We start from the raw sequence: 23,069 nt of genomic DNA on the forward strand, positions 1-23,069 counted from the left end.
GACCCAACCTAGGACCCTAAGGCAGACCCCTGGATGCTAATCTGACGCTAATATAATGTCTAAATCCCCTGCATGAGCCAAAGATAATTCGCTCACTATACACTTACCTGTACTAATGAAATCAAGCAGATCACACCAAGCGTGTTAACACGTCAACATGGATGTGTACCTTTGAGGTTTTCATATCTTTGGTATCTTTGTAAACTACTATGAACGGGGCAGGAGGAAATAAAACACTACATAGACAAACCAGTCGTTATGAAAAAGTCATTTCTAGATCATAACAATTTTTTTTTGGATAGATCTTGAGAAGAGACTAATATACCGTCAGTCATGTGTATGGGATCGGATCATGTGATTGTGAACACTTCAATGACTTTCTTATTGCACCACCCCGCGATCGTCGATGACGCTGAGGTTTCGCATTGTTAAGCTGAGATTAAGGATCTGATGTTATATACTTTTCAATCGTAGAGATTGAAGATAACATTTTCTCTGTGTTTTAGCTTGAGTCGTTGGGGAGCAATGATGAAGTTGAAAGAAATATCAGCTAGCATTTTGGTGCTTTTTTTTCACGGGTGCATAATTGCATCGGCGGCCCGTGACGTCCAATCCAGCCAGAGGAGGTGGCTAGCTGATAACCATGTCCCCGATGAGACATCTGCAGGTATTAGGATGTCTGCACAAGCCCAGCATAGTAAACCAAACATTGTATTCATTCTTACAGATGATCAAGACGTGACTATGGATGCAATAGTAAGTTTTTTTCTTCTTTTTCGACAGTCCTTTAGTACAAAGTAAACATAGAAGTTATATAATTTAATACTGGTCCACACCAGGCTGTTGTGTTAAAAATAAAAGGTAAAAAACTAGACTCTAGTATTAGTAAAGGGCCAAGCCCAAGGGTTAAGGGCAAGGCATTAATAAATCAATTATCATGAGATATGACCTTCTAGTACATAAATTTGAAATGTTTATTGACCATGTCTAACGCTGTGGCTCACAATGCATTAGGAAAAGGTTACTTATAGATCTTTTGTACGAAAATATATGGGGAAAATATCAACATTTTAAGCTGCATTAACCCTCAACAATCACAATCTTAGTTCTTACCTTTACTTAATGGTCATCAGAAAGAACCTCTGATGTTTCCAAGAATGGTTGAAATGTCAGAAAAGGGAGATATCTCGCTGATGTTTTTCGCTGTCAATTTTTTTTTCCAGTGATAGTTTTTGTACACTTGGCCAATAAAAAATTGCCCACAAACGCACAATAAATTAGGATTTTTCTCTGAGTTTGCGATAGGGACCGATATTTGGTGGCCAATTTCTTCGCGGTTGGGGTTATCTTTGGGATTCAAGAGCTTGCCCACTAGCTCTGTTACTAAAAAATGCAACTATAATGCAAAGCAGCACTTCATCAGGATTGACAGTAGATTTATGATTTAAATTTCCAAAGTATTTTTTCTAATATTGATGAGTTTCACAAAACCAGTAGTACAAGTTTGCCATTATCCCTTTGAACTTAAGCATGTAATAAAGTTAACATGCATTTCAGTGGAATGTCAGCAAGCTTGGACAATCCATTAATATGATCATTGTTTTTTAATGATGTCTTACAATTTGACAATTTATAAAATTTAAAACTTATGGCTGTTTTTATGATACGTACAGAGGAAACATGCCCCATATAATGAACAACCTAGGGAAAGGAGAACCTCTTTTCTTTTCTTTTTTGATTTTAGATAAGCAAAATCCATGACAATATTTTTTTTCTCACCCATATAATAAATGCTTGTACATCTTTTGCCCTTCTAATTAAAAACAAATATATTATGTCTAGCTGATATAGCAATTTAAAACTCTTCCTGACACGCAACCCGATAAGAAGAAGGAAAAGCAATACAGCTATGACTTTGACATGATCAGATAGGTTGATGGGACGAGATGCATGGTTTCTCCTGTTCAGTGGAATGAAAGAATAAAACATTCAATGGGTTATTCATGTATATGTTTTCGTCTGTTAGTTTTTTCTTTTTAATTAATCAGTCTTGAACTTGTAGAAATTTAGGATAAATTACTTCTAATTGAATATGTAAACAAAAAAGGAAGAACCAGTAACAAAATAAGAATAACTTAATTGGTCATTATATTTTCTTTCTTTCAGAGTCCCATGACGAATACACTGAACATGCTGGGGAAACAAGGAATGACCTTCACCAACATGGTGGGTAGCCACGTTAACACTAGATTGTTTTCTTTTAAAGCTATAGGTACCATGTGACCGTGTGATGTCACCTCTCATAATCAAATGTATGGAACAGGAATAATATGAATCGGATGTTTCTTTATGAATTAACCCTTTTGGTCTGTTCACTGCTCCATACTTATTTTAGTACCAAGTACTTAAGTTGTAAGGCTAGTACTTCCCCGACCCAATGCTGGATCTTAAGCGAGGAGTAGTAATAACTCCTTGATCTAGGCTACATGTATGTCATTGTGTAAAATAGATTTCAAGATTTGAGATTCAATCAACATTCATGAAATAAAGGGTCATATTTGGGAAGATTGAGACTTCTATATTCTCTGTAAAGAGTTGACATGAATTAAGGGGGAACCTTATTACTAACAAATTCCACCTATATATTGTCATGCAAAATTTATTTCACATTGTGTACATGTGCACACAACAGGAGATATGAATGCAACATTATTTCAAAACTGTTTATAAGTAAGAAACTTCCACCATTTTACCCACACACACAACAACACAACAACAAAAAACAGTTTTCATGAGTTTTTACATAAAGGAAGATGCTTTGTGGTCTTGATAAACTCAATTTCATAGTCCAGTGAGTTTATTGTGCACAATATATTCGTAAGATGTATATTATGCATGTCTGTAACAGTCTACTTTAGAAAGCCAGAACTGATGACACGTTGAATAAGATACTGAGCATTGCCCATCCATGCATTGACAGAGGATGACTGAGAGTAAATGCAATACTTTTAGAGTGGAAATATGCCTTGTAATATTGTTAGTAAGTGCTCATTCAATCGTGTCAGGAGTTAAAACCTTGTACTGTCTGACTCCTTTTCAGTTTACCAGAACTCTTGGGAGCTTTCCAGAGCAATGTTGTTTTCTAGTCTGTAAGCTCCTTCTGCTATACGTAATTTTTTGATACAAAGTTTCTTCTCACAAATTTCTGAATAGGCTATTACAAATTGTTCAGTTAGAAAAAAAAACTCACGTTGTTCAATTACTGGTACAATTTTTCCTTTATTTTCTTCTTCCATTTTTCACTTCAGTTTACAAGTAGCCCTCTATGTTGCCCTAGTAGATCCAGCATCCTCACAGGCAACTACATTCACAACCATGGGGCTATGAACAATTCTATCCAAGGAAATTGCAGCAGTGTTGCCTGGCAACAGGGACCAGAGAAGAAAACGTTTGCCACATACCTAAATAAGGCTGGATATAGAACATTCTTTGCTGGAAAGTACTTGAATCAGGTAAGACTATCTACTAGAATATTTATTTGAAGTACTTTAATTCAAATTTTAAGAATTTAATTATTTATTTTGTACGTGAGTAGTTCCATGTCGTAATGATATGTTCTAAATATGAGCTTCAAATATTACTACTGTAATGAGATTTTCCAAGATGAAATATACTCTCAATTAATATAAAAAGTTACTTGTGAGTAGACCACTTTACGCACCCCTATAAATAGGACCTACACAGAACCCAATTCTGACTTGGGTGCCTTGTGCACAGTTCTGTTATTCTTTATATTCTTAATATTTCTTATCCGTTAGCCGATAAAAAGCTGGGTGATTTTTTTTTTCTTAGGTTGGTTTTATACATTCTATATATGTACACACATTATTTGTTGAGGTGATTGGTACACTTAAATGATGGTATATATGATCAGCACTTTGCTGGTACAGTGTACATGGAAGAGACAATTCTCAAATTTGTTTTAAGCAATTCCAGGCAAGGTATATGTTGTAGATCCATTGTTCTAGTGTTCAACATGTAGTTGAGATTATTAGGATGAATGTTGCATTTATCTTTCTTTGCTATTTACTTGCACATACAAATTTATAACTAGAAATTTTTGGGACATGAAACTATTTTGATTTGTTATGGGCAGGCATTTTCATGGCAAGAAAATGTGACCAAAAAGCCGCCAAATGCAAAAAATTAATGTTAAGGTCAGTTGGGATTCTATTATTTTGCAACATGAAACTTTCGCGCATCTGAGACGACCCTAAAATCCAGGTATATTTCATGCAAATGAAATTGGTTTTATGGTGTACATTTTCTGCCAAAGTCGTCATTTTCAAATTTTCAATTATTTATTTTTTGTCTTCATACTTAAATATTAGTTTAGTTTGACTCTATGACACATCATTTTTCCATCATTCCATCAGAGCTCAAGATAAACTTGATTTCTTTCCAATTATCTTTTCATTGTTACCCGTATCCTGCCTGGATCATGATCAGTATGGACAAAAAGAAGTTGGTGGCTTAGCACACATTCCTCCTGGTTGGGATGACTGGATCGCACTGGTAAGGACATAGGGCCAAATGGGTTAATGCCTACTTATCTGTAGTGTTACCTTTAAAAAGGATCTGCTTGTGCCATATTGTATTTTATAATGAAATAGTTCTACCAAAGACAATCAAATTATTACATTTTTTGTAGTACCGGTATAAAACTTTTGTAGTATAAAACTACTCTTTACGGGTTTTGAAATGGTTGTAGTTGGCTAATTGAGACAGCAAATGAGTTCTTTCACATAGCCTTTTTGTTGCACAAAGCAATTGTTTTGTTACATGCTGCTTATTTTTTGTGGCAATTGGCATGCATGGCAAGTGAGTGACTGTGCCAATCAGCACCGAGGGCAAACGAAAGTTTAAAAATTGAGCAATAGAGATTTTTGTTGATAAAAGATGCATTCTCATCAGATTTTGATTATTGCTTGTACTTTCATTTACATTTACTACATTCAATCAATTAATAGCCAATTAATGATAAGGGAGTAGACTTTCTGGATAACTTTTTTAGCAGAAGCTAGTCTGCCACAAGAACCATAATTTATATTAACACAATGATTCAAGACTGTATGGTGTGAATTCTAGCAACTTTTTTTTTACCAATGCATATGGTGTTTCAGATAAGCTGTTCATTTAATATTGATTATTTCCAATATCCTCTCCAATTATCTGTGCAGAAACTCAATTCCGTATACTACAATTACTCGCTCTCTGTGAATGGCAAGGAAGAGGTACATGGAGATGATTACCATAAAGATTATCTCACAGATCTAATCGTAAGTACTGCATCACATCTTCTGGTGGACTGTAAAACCCTTGATATCCTTGAATGACAGTTATTGGATGACATCTACTTGTGCAGGACACTGACACTGTAAATTATGTTATGGTCACCTTGGATCAATTTAGTTGCTTTATTTGCAACATAGAAATTAACTATGCTAGCATAAGCAAGCATTGGTGTTAGTTGTCTCTTTCATATTATCCATCAGTGTTGATTATTATGTTGTTGTTTAAAATCATGATTCAATATGTCATGAGTATTAGTAAGTGGTCAAAATGTTTCACAAAGAAGATGAAGGTTAAGAAATTGATGAATACTTCAACTTGCTTTTCAACAACATCCTCTTAACAACCTCATCAATTTCAGAACGTGTCTACTGTATGCTTTGTCAATGATTGATGAGTTTATGTATCGTTTCATTTGTATTGATTTATTTGTTTTTGTATCTGCCACTCCTAAACACTTCTCTTATGATATAAAAATTAGATTGCGAGAAGTCGTAAATGAACTTATTTGTCTCTACTCCTTAAATTTTGTTAACATAGAACAATAGATCTATGGAGTTCCTGCAGAAGCAGTCGGTATCGAGTCCTTTCTTCATGATGATGTCGACGCCCGCCTGCCATTCACCTTTTGACTCCGCCCCTCAGTACATGTCACACTTCACAGATAAGAAGGCACCAAGGGGACCTAGCTTCAATGTTCATTCGGCTGTAAGTTCAAGATGTAGCAGTAAGGCCCATTCAGACATGATACAGAAAACCACTTAAGAATGGTATTAGCAAAACAATGAGACAAGCATAGCATCTGTTATGAATTGATGCCCTTATGCCTCCAAATGGATGATAGTGTACATAACAATCCTGTGTATGAGCGAGTCCAAGGTGTTTGATGATTCTGTGTCCCAATTTTGCGGAATATTATTATTGATTACAATCAACCTCCAAAGTATATTATTGTATTAAAGGCAGTTCACCACACCACGTGTGAACTGAGCTTTAGCTATTTGTGCAATTGTGTACCAAAAAAGTCACAAGGAAGAATTTTTGTTCTCTTGTTGAGTAAATAATGTTTGTTGATCAATGAATTGAACATCACTAGCTGGGTTCTAATGCTATGTTTTTCACTGACAGCTTCCTGATATGATTAAAATCAGTCGTGTAAATGCATTCTTGTGTTTTGCTACAATCTACGATTATAATTTCACTTGTGCTTGAAGGGAGGGAGGGAGGGATAGCAAAGAAGATGTAAGGTGATCTAGATTTTTATATTGAAATGTGATCCAAGAAGAGATATTTTTTGAATAGTTTTAAAGGTAGGGTGTCTAACAACATCACAACCACTGATGTCGTTTCAATTGTGCCATCTTTCGGTGACGGCGTAGTATCTGGTTCCTGTATCCTAGCATCACCATACGCGTGTCACGCGGTCGGTGATGCATTGTGGGACATGGCTGTCAACACATCAGGACAGTGTGAGCAGCAGATGGCAGTATGCGTAAATCTGAAGTAGTGACAGTACAATATCCTGCCTTTAAAGGAAATTTAAATTCAGGTTTCCAGTGTAGAGAGTCTGATACTATACCCAACAGAATATGCCACCCATATTCTGAATTCTGAAATCATCCAGATTCTCTGCATTTCTTTCAGGACAAGCACTGGCTAATAAGGAGAGCTGCAAACCCAATGTCCAATGCATCTATCACCTATTTAGATGACTCTTTCAGAAAAAGGTAAATGAACACTTCTTGTCAAAGCTCTCTGAATTTTCAGCATGTACAGCTAATGTTTCACTCTGGTAGCAAAAACTAAAAATGTGAATGAAAATTGCTGAATATGTCCTCATATTGTTCCATTTGTATCAAAGCTAATGTTTGAGATATTTTGATTTTCTTCCTATGGTTTCCCAAGGACTTTAGTGTTAATATCTGAAAGGAACTTTAAAACAAAACTGATTGCTGGCAATCTGAAATCAGAGTGAAAGTGTTCCATGTACATGTAGCAATTCAATTCGTTATTGCATGTGCCTTTCGTAACCCGGCCTGGGATGGATATCATTTTTCACCTCTCATTTGTTTGAATATCAACTCAAAGAGGGTAAAACTTCACAGCAGCTAAGAAATGGACTAAAAATGTGGGGGACCTTTCTGAAAATGGACTTACGTATCTTTTGTCTGTGATATGAATTTACTGTGCGATCACACTAATAGTGAAAACTTGGTGCTAAGAAAAAATGTGTCTGGAATGCAAAAAGCATAATAAATGACAATTATAATTTGATTTGATAGAGGTAGAACCAGGTACTACCTTGTTAAGGTTTAATATTACATAAACTGTCATTATGAATCTTAAGAAAAAGAATTTCAGTAGGTCTCTTGCATTCTAGATGCTTCTTTTTGTGCTAGTCCATTCTGCTAAACCACCTAATAACTGCTTTGATGATATTCTCATATGATGTTTTCTCACAGGTGGAGGACTCTTCTCTCTGTAGATGACATGGTGAAGAACCTTGTAACGCTGCTTACAACAAAAAAGATGATTGATAATACTTATATCATCTTCTCCTCAGACAATGGCTTCCATCTAGGTAGGCTATGCCATATATTTCACATTTATTCATTTGCTTAATCATTCATTCATTCATTTGTTTATTTTGGTTTGTTGATTTAAAAAAAACCCAGTAAAGACAAGATTTGATTTTGGAAAGAAAGGAAGTAGAGTTTGTGAAAGCAGGTCTGAGTTCTCTGACATTTGTGAGTGAAAAAAAAAATATGACTTGATGCTCTTGTGGTTCTCAATAGATGATGTATTCATTTCTTTCTTGACAGGCTAATACTCATACCAAATTAAAGTAGAGTTGTGGTGTATGACATTCTGTCTTATTCTATTTCAGGTCAGTTTTCACTTCCCAATGATAAGCGGCAGCTGTATGAATTTGACATCAGAGTTCCTCTCATCATCAGAGGCCCAGGTATCTCTCCTGGAACGACTAGCAAGCAGATTGCTGTCAACATTGATATCATGCCTACCATTGTTGAGATGGCAACGGGAAGTGCGCCCTCTGAAGTTGACGGGATCAGTCTCATGCCACTCCTCGTAAGTACATGAATAGAGTTGTAGAATTTAACCATATTTATATGATCTTTTTGGGGTGTAAAATAGGGAAAAATGTTATTGCATTTTTTTAAAGAATCTGGTCAAACCTTTTGATATCTTGCAGTAGCATAATGTTGCTTTATTGTGCTGTTCTACTTTTTGAGTTAAGTTGAGTTGAATGTGAACATAAGGTCATGTCCTTCCAACTGATTAAACACTGTTGCCTCGCTAATGTTTTTTTTTGTTAACAAATTTGACTGAATGTTACAGAATTTTTGTGCAATAAACCATGAGGAAGTACTTTTATCCACCACTCTTCAAGTTCAGGGATACAAACAAAAAAGGAATTCTTTTAAGGCGCATTCACATATGCTGTGGTAAAGGCTGGCTCACACTATGACAAATAGTCGTTAAGCTACGTTAAGCTGCGAATTGCAATATTGAATTTCCCGCCAATCATTGTGTGTTGCTTTCAATTGTTGCTGACGAATCCGCTAGTGACTGCAGACGGCCAAAATTATCAGTCGCATCAGTCAGCAAATTTTGACTGAAAATTTTGTTTAATAAATTGTTGTGATTTCGTCGCTTGCCGCTACTATGTGAGCCGGCCTTTAACAAGAGTTTTTCTTGTGTGTACTAAATGAATAGCAAGTGGGGATGGGAAAAGTAACTGTGTGCACCAAAGATTCTATGTGTACTCACTTCTGTGTGTTATAAGATAGAAAGACATGAAGCCCAGTAGGCTTACGGAACCACAACATAGGATTAGGTGTCTTCTAGTTTTGAGGCCTTTAGCTTTTTTTTGGTTTTTTGTTGAAGGCTTCCTTTTATCTATTATTTTACCAGTTTCATGTAATACTGTTTATATGTCTGTTTTACTTTTGGTGAATTATTGATAAATACAATTGAATCAAATTGCTTTTATTGATCCAACAGGAAAACAGAGGGTTGTCTTCTTGAAACATTAAAATGTCATTAATGAGTATTTCTTCATTCCCTGTCATTAGATAGCTAGGAATGAGAGCATGGCGTGGCGGGAGACAGTCCTGATTGAGCACAGAGGAGAGGGCAATACGACCAATAACCCTGGCTGTAAAGACACAGTCAATCTCTGTGTAAGATTTCCAGGATGGCCGCCTCCATCTGGAATAATGACTGTGGTTTGATGAGATGGAACCCATTGGAAAGCAAAAGAAAAATTTGCAAAAATAATCCAAAATTTTCCAGAAATTATTTTTACACCCTTGGTCGTGTGTGCGTACACTTGATATGAACAAATTTGTTTTAAAGTGAATTCTCCGTATATGCTTTCAAAGATTACATCTCTCAAACCACAGAAGGATGAGCCTTTTTTAAATTTCTTTCAGGCTATTGTTATGTTAAAAAATAGTGAAGAAAAGAAGTAAATTGATGTTCATACGTCTTCATCTTCACCACATTTCCTTTATTAATAGCCTGAATGAAAGAAAAAAAATCCATGCATGTACATGTATGTGAGATTGTTTGTGCAGGATTCCAATCATTGTTCATATGTAATCTATGTGAAAGAATATTGCAAGCAAATAGACTCCTTGCCAGTGTATCAAGTAAAGTACTTTCACTTCATAAGTTTCAATGTGAAACTCCCATACATTCACTTTCAACAACAAAAATGACGGCCAGCCCCTTCAGAATTATTTATAATTCTTGTACACTGTAGTTCACTAACTCTTTAAATGAGGAATCTCAATTGATATACTGCACTTCATTGGAGTGTGTCTGATGAAAAACATTCTGAACAACATACATTAACCATGTAGATTATGTATTGTATTATGATTGGAAACTTGCTATTTATAGTATGTCCAAATCAGCTGGTTTTCCTTTCACATGAAACTGCTGAGTTGGGCGTGATGCTATTAGTTGTTGTTTAGAGGCTTGGTATAGATTGAGTTTACCATTTCAGAATTCTTTCAAGTCTTTTGCATCATTTGATAAGAATGTTGACTTAATCACAACTATGTGGTGACATTCTATTTTTAAATACTGAATTTTGTAATTAACAAGATAATTAGTACAGTACTCTGATGCAATTTTTAATTTACCAAGTGAATGGTTAGCCAAAAAACCCTGATGCAATCGATTTTGAAGAATAACTGAGAATAATTTTGTTGTTGGTTCGACTGTCATCACAATGTTTTGCATTTCTTACCTCTCATTTTTATCCCTTCCCACCCCTGCCATTTGAAATTTCTGAACTTTCTGTGCATTGATTCAATACTTTTCTTTCTATATATAAATCTCCCATCTTTCAACTTTCTTTCTGATCTTTCTGGTTGCCTGCCTTCCATTCGATTGCTGTGCTGACACAAATGTCTGAATATTTCTGTCTTTCTCTAAACATTCCTAATTCTTTCATCTTCTGTAATGATATCATTTTGTCACTGTGTTTCACATATATCATGCATGCATTTGCTGTTCATGAATCATTTCTTTCTCTTTCTCTTACTCTTTCTCTTTCTCTTTCTTTTTCTCTTTCTCTTTCTTTTTCTCTTCTCTTTTCTATTCTCTTTCTTTCTCTCTTTCGCTATCTTGCTCTGTCTCTGCCTGTCTCCCATATCCCCTACTCACCCCTGCTCTTGCCCTCCCCCACCCCCTATATCTCTCTCATTCTCTCCCCCTCCCCCTCTCTCTCTCTCCCCCCCCCCCCCCCCCCCAACGCACTTTCTTTATTGGCATATTCATATGTCCAGATTCCCCCAAATACCACAAATGAAATCACCACTGTTCCATGGAGGCAAGAAATCTTAATCGAGCATACTGGGGAATGGAAGGCAACAGGTTATCGTGGATGTCCGCACACAGAGTTTCTCGATGTAAGCACTATCTACTCTCAATTTGGGGGATAAATTTTAGCTTTAAAATCATGATTTATTAGTGGACATGAAGTGCCCAAGTGCTTGTATAGAAAGGAGATGAAAACTTGATAAGACATGCACTCGATGAGCAAATTCAATGAATATTGGATACTAGAAATATAGGGGAGATTCGCATTTAAAATAATCTTTGAAACATACATGTTTCTATAAATCAATTCTTACAAACTTATGGCTATGATTTTTTAAAGATTTTTTTTGTATACCTATTTTTTATCATTGTGTGGGATATTTCTTTTTAAAATGAAGTGAATGATGAATAGTATAATTTACTTTAAGGTGTTTTCTGTCTAATGTAATGAACATAGGAAAGTGTATTAAGCTCTCCACAAAGACAAAAGTGATACTACTAAAAATAGAATGAGAAGTTTATAAAGTATATCTATGCTTAAATCACCCCATTCTATTTTGTTCACAATTGAAATGTTGCTATTGATGCAAGCAACACCATTGTTTCCCATTTATCATCTCTGATTCATTATTATTTAATCGCATCCAGTTTATGTTGTAGAATCACACCAGAATAGATTGGCTTTGCTTTACACCCGCTATGCTTTCATACTTCCAATAGATTTGTCAATACATTTGTGTTTTGATAGTATTATTTACTATTCATTAGCAATCTAAAGAAATCTAATTGCAAAGGAGAAAAATAGGAGAAGTTATGAAACATAATTTAGGAGGATTGCAAGTATTAGGCTATCATAGTTAATCATCGCTGTGTATACTGCTTTTGTTGCATATTTCAATTTAATAATTTGCACGGTAAAAAGATAACAATGTAGAGTGGTTTAATGGTCAATAAGTACATTAAGTACCATTAGAAGGTAGCTTGAACCTACTCTGGGCAATTCTCACGGTCGGTGTTTCAGTATCATAATATGAGGCAGGGTGGTCCACAAGGGGTTTAAACAATGTAAAAGCGACAGGTTTACATTTTTATTGTGACGGTTTAAAAATCAGCAACCGTTTAAAACTCATCCTCAACCAAAGTTATGAAATATTGGTCACAAAATGAGTTTGAAACTGCTTTAAAACATGTCTCAGATTGCAGAGTTAAGAGTCCTTCAAGCAAGCCCAGTAGCCTAGCCACAAAGGACTTTGTACTTTGCATACATCCTTTCATACTCCTTTAACCATCCAATTTTACATGTTTGAAGTTTTGTTTGTTGACCACCCGGTTTGAGGCTATTTTTATTTTAGCTCCATACCAAATAAGAAAGCACAAGTTGCAATACATGCATAAAGCATATACCGTATGTCTTGCTGCCCATGAAACTGTCATCAGCACCTAATGAAAATGCTAACTCAAGCTATGTCATAACATCTCTTATGCTCTGTCTCAACTTGTTTTGTGTTTGTATTTGCCCGTTCAAAATTATTCATTTGCTTATTGCCTTCCACCTCTTTTCACATCACCTATATTTAGACTTGCTACCCATCTTGTGTTTGTGAAGACAGTCGAAACAACTCCTATACATGTCTGAGAAGCATAGATGAAGAGAACAGTACAATTTACTGTGAATTCAGTGATACACAGGTAGAGTGTTGAATGCAGATCTAACCGGGAGTCTCTCTGGTACTATGTCAAGATGGGGATATAAGAAAAGAAAATATTCAATTTAAAAGAGAGAAGGAAAAAAAAATGTTTTCAAATATCTGGATAACTAGCCCAATTTATCAAATGAAAATTGATAAGAATCAAATGAATTTTAACTACCTTCTATGAATTGTTGCATTAACTCTGAAGATGATTCATTTTGGTACGATACATATTTTCCATAGACCCTCAACTTGAGTTATTTCAAGCTTGACATGGTGAATTCGGTTCTGAGATTAACCAATTGAACATTATTGTAAAAAGTTTTGAAATTCACTCATTTCTGATTCCCATCTTGCTGCCGTGCCACAGATATTTCCTTGAGTTGTGGTACTGCTACCGAAGCATTTAAGGCAATGCGCTGTGGATCTTAACTCATTTCCCATAAACGGGCAAGTGAATCCCTGAAAAAGATGCACAATATTAAAATTCATGAAAATGTGATCATGGATCAAAGAGACTTATAAAGAAAATTTCAAGTAGGTTTGGGTAGATGGTTACCATCAACTCTCGTCACATCTTTAGAACAGCTTCCAGTTTCTCTTTGGTATTCCTGGAAACAGTTTTGAATTATTTCACTGGACTAGCACATGCAGAAAAGCTTCCTTCATTTCAGATATAAATTCTCATTGAATTCATCAAAAGTGAGGGTTAGGATCCACATTAGCATTGCCTTTTAAGTTTGATACTGTAGTGATAACTACTAACTCCTGCATTATCTCCCTCTCTAGTCGTGCTTCCCATCCTGCGTTTGTGAGGATGCCAGAAATAATACTTACGAGTGCATACGTACTCTATCAGCCACATCAAGGGTCAACCATATTTACTGCAATTTTGCTGATGGAGAGGTAGTTTGCCCCTCCCCTCCCTCCCCCCCTCCCCACAATAATAAGGCAGGACACATTAAAATAAACATCTGATTGTGGCTGGATGTTCAGAGAGATGTGGCCTTATACTTCCTTGAAAAATAGCAGTGTTTAAATATCTTATAGAGGAATAAAAAGCCTTTGTCTTACAGGATATCAAACATCTTTTACTATGTCAAAACAACTCAAATCTTTGGCTTGGTTACAGTTTTTGTACTGATTTTAAAAATGTAAATTACTGGTAGGCATTAGAAAATTTGCAGGAAATGAAAATGTTTGATAGGTCTTTATTCTCTCTACAAAGTTTAATTTTGTACTTGGGACAGACGGACTAACACTTTACAGGTGATCATATATGCTTATTAAAGATGTACAGGTAGATGTCCTTTTATATTTCTTTTATTAATCACATTAAAGGCTTGTTCAGATATGGCGAGGTAAACCGTTGCACATACACACAAAAAATGGCACATTTCTTAACGGGTGTAATGAATAGTAACTGCGTGTAACAAAGGACTTGTACGTATTCACTGAATTCAGTAATGTCAAGCGTATTACACGTTATGTCACCATAAACAAAAAAGTGTTATTAAGCAGTTAACCCTGGCAGTTCTTTTATAGAGTGTTATGAAAAAAGAGCTGCCCACAACAAAGATCTTGCGTGTATTCACTGGGCTCTGTGATAGAACATATAGAAATGTTAACCGTATTCAATACACTGACATCATTATGAATTAAGCACGGCAGTTTAACAACTCATACCTAAACAAGGCTTTACTGATTAGGGATTGTCCTATCATACCAGTGGTGAGATGCTGGTTGCTTACTTACTCTTAGCAGTCAGGTAAAATATCCAACCAACCATACTGTTACAGGGTCATAATGAAGGTAAGTACAGGTTTACTGATTATGGATTGTCCTATTAAACCCATGGTGAGATACTGTTAGAGCTTTTATAATGAAGGTAAGTACAGGTTCTATCAAATGCATGTGCTCAGCTTCTTGTGCTGCTTATGCTTCACATGCTCGGTGTTCAGATCTCTACTCTTTCTCCCTTGTCACAAGTTGGTCCAAACTTAAAGGTAAAGACTAGTTATGGTCTAGCATCTAGCATCTGCAAGGTTCTGGAATCATCAAAATGATAAGAAATTTGGCCCATTCTTCGTAAAGTTACAAGCACTATACACAGAAAGATGTATATGGGACTACCCTATATCTCTCACAGACCATGAGAGAAACAAATTTACCAAATATATGAATTAGTAGGCAGTTTCCCGGCAAATTTGTTATCATCATGTATTAGTCAAAACATATTCTTTCACATGATTGGTAATGAGAGCTTCCATTTCATTTTTTGAAATTGGGGCGTTTCCAATACTGGTCTTTACCTTTAAAACTACCTCTTAGAAAGTATTATCAGTAGTCCAGAGGTAAAATGCAACAGATGATTATGATAAAACTGCACACCTGTTTTTTTTTTTAAAGTAATAATTAAGCATGAAAACTTGCTTTCAGCTACATAACTCGCCATCTCTAAATTATCCATCAAATCACACTGCTTAGCTAACCATTAAATTTGCATATGGATCAAGAGAGTATGGTTGCAAAGACTTTGTCTGGAAATTTGAACAAATTGGCTTTGTTTGTTGGAGCAGACATGTTATCCGTCCTGCGTGTGTGAGGACGCCCGAAACAATACATACACCTGTGTCAGGACGTCAACTTCACAAGAGAGCTACGTCTACTGTAACTTTGCAGATAATGAGGTATTTAAAGGGAGAATTGGTACTACAAACTCAAAGAATAGCAATGAATACAGTCACAGACATACTGAAGCTTTTCGTCTTCAACTCGGTTAAATGCGCTGAACGATACTGTTCATTTTGGTTTACAGTTCTCAGCAGAGCGAGATATTTCACTTATTTACATATGGTGGAAGCCGTTTAAATTCAGCTCACTGACTCTATTCTGTGCCGAAAGAAAGAAATCGAGAGACCTCTCATGTTATTCTAGCTGGCATCGATACAGCCCGTTTTCATAAACGGCTGGCATTACGTTTACTTTCTGGCAGCCAATTACAGCCTTTTATTTTTTCACACACTTTGTTTCTTTAGCTTCCACTTATTTTATTTAATATTGACTTTCTGTCCATTCTTGAGATCTACTCTGATGAGTGCGAGATGAAAAGCTTTAGAATGATGTATTTAGAAAATGGAGAAGAGAGAATGAAGGGAGGGCGTTTGGGACTATTGTGCTATAACTATCAGTAAAGACGTAGCATACAGTATTATTTAAGTTCCTCTTGTGACCTAGGCTTTTGTTTCAAAGAAATACCGGTAAGTTATTAATATCAAGTGCTCTTAATTGTCTACTACAATGAAGTCTGAACAAAGTTGTATTTTTATGAAGATATATCTTAAAGATATGGTATACTGGTATGCACAATTTTCCTCAAGGACTTGAAAACATTGTTTTTAGTGTACACATGATCACTGTGAGATACTGACTCCCGGTATGTTAAACTTTTTTTTTTTTTGTAGTGTTGAGAACAATTTTACATTTCCTCCAATTTCTAATGAAGATACATGTAGCAATTACACCTTAAACTTTGGATTGATGTATGTTTCCTGCTGCCAGAAGTAACATTTCTATGTTACAATATATGTTTGATATCCTGAAAGATAAAGACTTTGGCCTGGCCTGAATGGGAGGATACCTGCACCCCCTCCCCCATTATTACCTATTTAAATTTCGAACAATGACAACTATTCCCTTTGTCTGTAGAGATTTAATCTTTAAACAAATATAATCAAGTAAACATTTTTTTTTTAATGGAGAGTGATTAAAGGATGATTATTGAAGCCCGACAAATCACCTCACTCCATCAAGTTCTGTTTGGTAACTTGTTGTATAGTGTATACATGCCCTCCCCCCACAGCGGGCATAACATGTTAATATCTTGATCTCTGTATGTTTTTACTCTTCTGATCCTGTACATTTGGATCCTATTTAATTAAAAAGGATTTAAATTTAACCATAGGCAAGAATTATATGTGAGAAGGGACTTGGAAGTGGGTCCATGACCAAGAATTGAATTACTATGCTGATGTGATTTGTTTCATGTGAATTTATAGATTTTCCAATTTAAACCTCACGCGATCCTCACTTTTGGCATGTACATGTAGAAACAATAAATGTCTTCTGCAAGTAAATAACCCTATGCGTAAGGAAAGTATCTTGTGAGGGAAGAGAAGTCAGCAAATTTTGAAATGTGACAATCTGGTTTTTACTTCTGTTACCAACAAATTTGATTAGATCCACCCCTTTCCTGATTCAAGTAGTCTCAACAATGCCCCTGAAAAGAAAGTAGATTATCCATGTTAAGCTTGTTAAAGGTACTACATGTATGTCCCATTTGCAGGCCAAAAAAATGAAAAAGTTAAATTCCAACTGCATTGGAAAGATATTTAATACTAATTTAGAACTTTCCTAAAAAGGTGGAACTTGAAAATGTCTTCAAGTGGGAAAATAACAACTATTAGTTGTCAAATCGACTTTAGGGCTATAGAGCCCAAAAGTAATAGTCTTGATTTTCAGACAATTGTACCGAATAGTCATACATTTTATGCTGCGCAAAGATTCAATCAGTTTAATCTTGGCCATCACAAGAAGTGGGTTATTGATGTAGACAAATGCTCATGTACCCTTTACAACTCTTTTCATGTATGTTATTACCAAAGAAGAAAAAAAGCCAGTCAGTCACTCAATAGTGTCTGACAGTGAAGTCTAGCAAGTAAACGGGTTTCCTTGCATAATTTGAATATGAGGACACTGCAAACGTTTAAATTTCACAGATAGGACATACATGACATATTCATAATTCCTGCAAAGTTCTACAGAATTTGAGGTTGGCTGCAAAAGGGACATAGTACCTTTAATATATAAGCATTACATAAATCTATTAAATTTGTGGCAACATTTTAATTTTTGATAAAAACAATGAATGTCTAGGAATATGAACTGCTTACATTTCAGATTTTTTAAACTTTCAGATCAACATTTTTAATCGCATTCTGAATTATCCAAATTATCTTTAATTCTAATCATTACCTAAAATCGGATTTTAAAAATAATTTGTTAAAGTATATGTAGTACAGTCGGGTCCATGATTGTGGATACAAGTAACAGTTTTCTTGTTGGTTTTCCTCTACAGAACTTCCAAGAATTCTACAATGTCACAGCAGATCCACATCAGCTGACAAACACCATACACAAGCTGGATCCCAAGTTCATCACCTCCCAGAACGAGAAGCTAATTGTACTGAGTATGTGCAAAGGTCCATCGTGCAGGCAGCTTATACCACCACCACCATCACCAAGTTCAAAACATGGCAATTCAATCGATGGAGCTTAAAAGGCCTGGTCAAATCTCAACAATAATGATAACGATAAATTGCTCCCAAAACGCTGTTGTCCTCTTGGAAAAAGCATTGAAAATCATTGTTGTCGGTCAGATTTCAACAATTTATGCTGATGCTCCTCCTTTCAATGATTTGATTGTCTTGTAGGGATAGCTGGGCAAGGGATTCTTTTAGGACAAGCCTCAATGATTTGATTTGACATCAATTTTGAAGAAAAGATGGGGCAATGTCCATAGGATTTGATTCACAGAACCAAATTCTATCGTCATTCAAATTATTGAGGCATGACCACTTTTATGGTTATCATTATCGTTAAGTTGAATAGGCAAATAGCATATGATTATTGCTATTGTTGCATTGTTGTGGCTAGTGATGTATTAATTGATACAGTCAAAACTGGATAGAAAGGCTGTCTAAGGAAGACACTAAAATGGTCTTTATGGTAGGTAGTCTTTCAGTATGTTCCTGTAAAACAGGTTTCAATGAAAATTACTGTTTGAAGGTGAATTAAAATGCAGCCTTTCTTGTGTGAATGTCTTTATGATCAAGGCATATTGTGAAGTTTGCGCTGTTTATTATGTTCCGGCTCCTTTTGAATCATGATTATATGTGATTCATCAAAATTAATGTAACTCTGCAAAGTATTAGAATGACTGAAAGGTTGCTTTATATTAATGAAAATGAAGGAGATATTTACTTGTATTTATAAAGAAGAAAAAAAGCTACACTCATCTTATAGCCATTGCTATTCCTGTAAAAACACTAAAATATTTTGCTGCATTTCATTTTCTTGAGTATTTTGTTATGAACAAATGATGCAATCATTACAAATTTTGTGTTTTTACTGGTATGTAAGGCATTGCAGATTGGGGTATAAGATAAATTCAAAATTATTTTCAGCTTAATGAAAGATGTAATGATTATGTGCAAACAATGAGCAATATTATACTTGATATATTATAATTTGTTTTGTATATTGATATGCATGAGTAAGCAATATAACAACTTATTTTTTCATGGTTAGTTGGGTACGGAAGTTTTTTTTTCTTCATACCGCGTATCCAAGCAACCGTGCACATACCCATTGTCTCATTTGCTTAGCCACATGCATTTGACATGGAAAGATACGTGACTCAAATTAAGAGGAATGACTCCAAAAAAGAAAGGAATAAGATCACAAAACACCTTTCATTACATAAAGCAAATATCAAATTCTTATCGTCGTTCCATATGACATAAATATATTCTGTTCAAATTCAGAATTCCCTGGTCCTATTTATAGCTTGGCTTCGGCTTGTGTTCTTCGTTGAACTATAACATCATATCGGAAATTCTGAATTTGTCAGTTCATATGTTTCTCTGAATTCCGGAGCATTCAATAATTGTATTATACATGCATGTAATTATATTTCAAGGTGATAACAAGAAAGGAATGAATGTAATCAAATAATCAATCGTTTGGTATATTATGAGGTTGAGACATTAAATCTCATGTTACTCAGCATTTGCAGTGCATTTCTATTCCAATGTGAGTCAGTGTGACATTAATGTATCATTAAATCATTAAATCATTAACAGGTATTTTAACTGAAAATTCGGGCAGTTTGTCATGTTAGTATAAATTATCATGTACACTGCTGTTCATGTACACTGTTGTTGTATGTAGTATAGCCGAATGAACTTTATATCTGCTTTTATGTTTATTTTCTAGAGGCTTTATTATGTTCTTTTCCTTGAATGTCCTAAGCAGCTACCGTATACTTTTAAAAGATGCACATAAATGTATCATATTCTACAGTTGATGTGTTAACAGTATATCTCTGCACAGGTCAAATCTGTTGGGACTGGACAAAAATAGTTTGACTTAATCATGCAAAATTTGACTTAGGAAGTGTAAATAGCACATGATCTGTAAAGTTTGGTTGACTTACCAGTAGGTAAAATGTTCATAGAATATAACAAACGTAACTAGGTACATCACAACAAAATAGATTGTAAACTTATTATTATTATTTGTTTACATTTTACTCAAAGAAAGCTCTTTTCTTATTTCTCATGGAAGGAAAAGTTCCCTAGTTCAATCCCCAGATAGGCCCCCAATTTTAAGGTTAGGGTGGTTTAAAATCATGTTGAATCATCTACCCCCTACCTTAAACATTATTGTAATTTAATTTAATTGTTATTTGTCATACTTATCATTTACTTAGTTATTCCTATTTTCATTTTATTTTATTATAATTTTTTTTTGGGGGTGGGTATATTTTTTTTTTAAGCAGAGAGGTTATAATAAATTCATTTTTTGATTGATTTTATTGTCTATGGTTTAAATGTATGTTTTAACTTGACTATTGGAGAAAACAATTGATTAAGGTTAGAGGAGATTTATGGAGTGAAATTCACGGAACCATTCACTATCGAATGATGTTAAGTGCCCTCAAATTCTTGTCATATATCTGTCACATCATTGTGCATCAAACACAACTTTATTTATAATTTTTTAGTGATTAGTTTGCCAATATGTATATATTAGGTGCTTAGAGGTTATGAACCTCTGAGATTTAACAATATATATAGTAACCAATTGTAACAAAATGTAAAAAGTGTGATGGCTTGTAAAATATCTATCATCGTTATTGTATAAGCAAGTTCTGTAATACAATGTGTTTACAGTACAGTGGTAGCCGCACCAGGGAAATTAGTAATTTCACCAGCTTTCCAAAACTCTTCAGGAAATATATATGTTTTCTGTCAACTATCAAAAACTATCGGGTGGGGGTTGAATATTATTACCGATCACCTGTTGTATGTTTTTATTTTCCTTTAGAATACATAACTTCAATGATGCTTGTACATTAGCTGACTAGAGGGTAGTGTCTCCCTTGTGCCGCCACTGTATATGTCACTCACATTTGCAATTTTTCTCTTTGTATTTGTGATGCAAACATTATATATTGTGTTCTGTGCCTAAACAAAGTTTAAGGTATTGTACTTGTTAGTCATAGAGAACTTGCACTCTCACTGCTCAGCAAAATTATTTTGATAATTCATGAATTTATTATTTTTGTAGATTAGGACCCTGTCCTATAATAATAATAATAATAATAGTGGGTTCTTGTATAGCGCTCATGCCAGTCAGATTTAACCCTCCTGAGTTGTGATTGATCTGGATTCAGTGATGGCTACTTTGGCTTTTCCTCAAATCAATCTCAAACTCTTCTGTCTTAATAGTGGAGAGTTGCAGTTGATATCAAGTTGTGAACAATTTAATTTATAAGACAGGGCCGAGATGTATCAGATTTATTTAGACATTCTATGTCAGTTCCTGTCTCTAAAATCGTTCATGTTTAGTACTTGTCAAAATGATTTTCGAATGTACACCATTAAATGCAAACCTATTTTGAATGGATTGAGTCATGAATTATCAATAGCCTTTATTTACTCAGACTGAAAGGTAGTACATGAACACAGTCTTGATCAAGTCATGGAATCCCTAGTGCATATGCAGACAATGATCTAAAAGTAGAAATTACATTTTTTCTTCTTCACATAGGCCTGAGATATGTATAAGAGGAAATAAAATTAGCTACAAGTATTCAGGATGCCAGGCTAACATGACATGTTAATCTGATGTCTATTGCAATCTTCCTCTTCTCCTTCTTATTCTCCTCTTTCTTCTTCTTCTATTCCTCCTCCTCCTCCTCCTCCTCCTCTCCACTAGCCTATTGATGATATAAATTTCCAAGTTTCCTTCTAAAAATCTTATTTCCTCACACCAGTATCCAAGTTATATTGATGGTAACATGCGCGTACACAGGGGGTGTTTTTGAGGTTGGGTTACCCCCCCCCCTCATTTTTTTGTTTGTTTTTTTGTTGTTGGGGGGGGGGGGGGTCGGGGACACTGATTTTAAAAAAAATGTAATGCTTTTTATAACCCTCCCCCCCCCCCCCCCCTACTGAGCGAAAAATCTGTCGGCACGATTTTCAATTTTCAAACGCCCTCCTTGAAAAAAAATCCTGCGAAACGCCACTGGATAGTAATTTTTCAGTTAAATCATGAAAAATGTGAATAAAAGTAGGATATCAAAATCAATTATGATAATGAAAATATAATATTCAGAAAATAGTATCAATTCTTCAAAGTTCTTAAAGATTTTGTGAAATTTCATGCACGCCATATGATACAAATCATATAACCTGGGCAAAATCAAGTTTTCAGTGGGGATAAAAAGGAAAATTAATGGGATTAAAAATATATAAAGCGATTGATAAATGGTGAGGCAATGACATCACAAACTGATAACCAATTTAGCAATTTGTGTAGTGATTTTCATAATTTGAAAAAAAAATCTTAATTAAGTTATACGATTTTACTCAAACTTTCTTGCTCTGTTTCTCTTCATTTTTGGAGTGGACTTAGGCCGTGTCTTTTTATATTCAGGCGCGTACGCAGGGGGGGGGGGTTGAAACCAGTGGCGGATCAAGGAGGGGGGCCTGGCCCCCCCCCCCCCCCCCTTGAGAAAAAAAATCATGTAAAATCACGCGATTTTTACCTTTTTGGGGGGTGGGCCCCCCCCCCTGGCGCTCAAGGGGGGGAGTGCAAATGAAAAATATTTCGAGGATCAGAAAGAAAAAAAAATGCTCACAACCCCCCCCCCCCCCCCCCCCCCAACTGAGCGACTTTTCGGCCGACGCGATTTTCAAATTTTTCGGTAGCAAAAAAAAATTGTGCTCACCCCCCCCCCCCCCCCCCCCCCCCCCCCCATTGAGCGACTTTTCGGCTGGCGCGATTTTCAAATTTTCAGGAGCAAAAAAAAAAAAAAAAGTG

General features: G+C 35.3%; 1 protein-coding gene across 5 annotated transcripts; it reads left to right on the forward strand.

The window, feature by feature from the left end:
* Nucleotides 1–372: 372 nt before the first annotated feature.
* LOC588183 (N-acetylglucosamine-6-sulfatase) lies at nucleotides 373–21,650 on the forward strand. Of its 5 annotated transcripts, none has more exons than XM_030972043.1 (13): nucleotides 373–756; nucleotides 2,167–2,226; nucleotides 3,309–3,512; nucleotides 4,510–4,575; nucleotides 5,241–5,339; nucleotides 5,893–6,060; nucleotides 6,997–7,079; nucleotides 7,815–7,933; nucleotides 8,240–8,442; nucleotides 9,450–9,557; nucleotides 11,175–11,297; nucleotides 12,787–12,897; nucleotides 18,037–21,650. In XM_030972043.1, exons 1-13 carry the CDS (start codon nucleotides 526–528, stop codon nucleotides 18,235–18,237), a joined length of 1,776 nt encoding a protein of 591 aa, XP_030827903.1. In that variant the 5' UTR covers nucleotides 373–525; the 3' UTR covers nucleotides 18,238–21,650. The 5 variants fall into 5 exon arrangements, with proteins under 5 accessions (XP_030827903.1, XP_030827904.1, XP_030827906.1 ...); XM_030972044.1 differs by lacking the exon at nucleotides 12,787–12,897 and adding an exon at nucleotides 15,479–15,589; XM_030972046.1 differs by lacking the exons at nucleotides 11,175–11,297; nucleotides 12,787–12,897 and adding an exon at nucleotides 13,689–13,805.
* The last annotated feature ends 1,419 nt before the right edge of the window (nucleotides 21,651–23,069 follow it).

The sequence above is a fragment of the Strongylocentrotus purpuratus genome, unplaced genomic scaffold (assembly GCF_000002235.5).
Source record: "Strongylocentrotus purpuratus isolate Spur 01 unplaced genomic scaffold, Spur_5.0 spur5_scaffold_6, whole genome shotgun sequence".
Lineage (NCBI taxonomy): Eukaryota > Metazoa > Echinodermata > Echinoidea > Camarodonta > Strongylocentrotidae > Strongylocentrotus > Strongylocentrotus purpuratus.

Excerpts from the sequence above, each read along its gene's own strand:
- LOC588183 (XM_030972043.1), top strand. The coding sequence starts at position 526 with ATGATGAAGTTGAAAGAAATATCAGCTAGCATTTTGGTGCTTTTTTTT. Across the intron at positions 7,080-7,814 it reads GATGACTCTTTCAGAAAAAG|GTGGAGGACTCTTCTCTCTG; the intron begins GTAAATGAACAC and ends GTTTTCTCACAG. Across the intron at positions 12,898-18,036 it reads GTGAATTCAGTGATACACAG|AACTTCCAAGAATTCTACAA; the intron begins GTAGAGTGTTGA and ends TTTCCTCTACAG.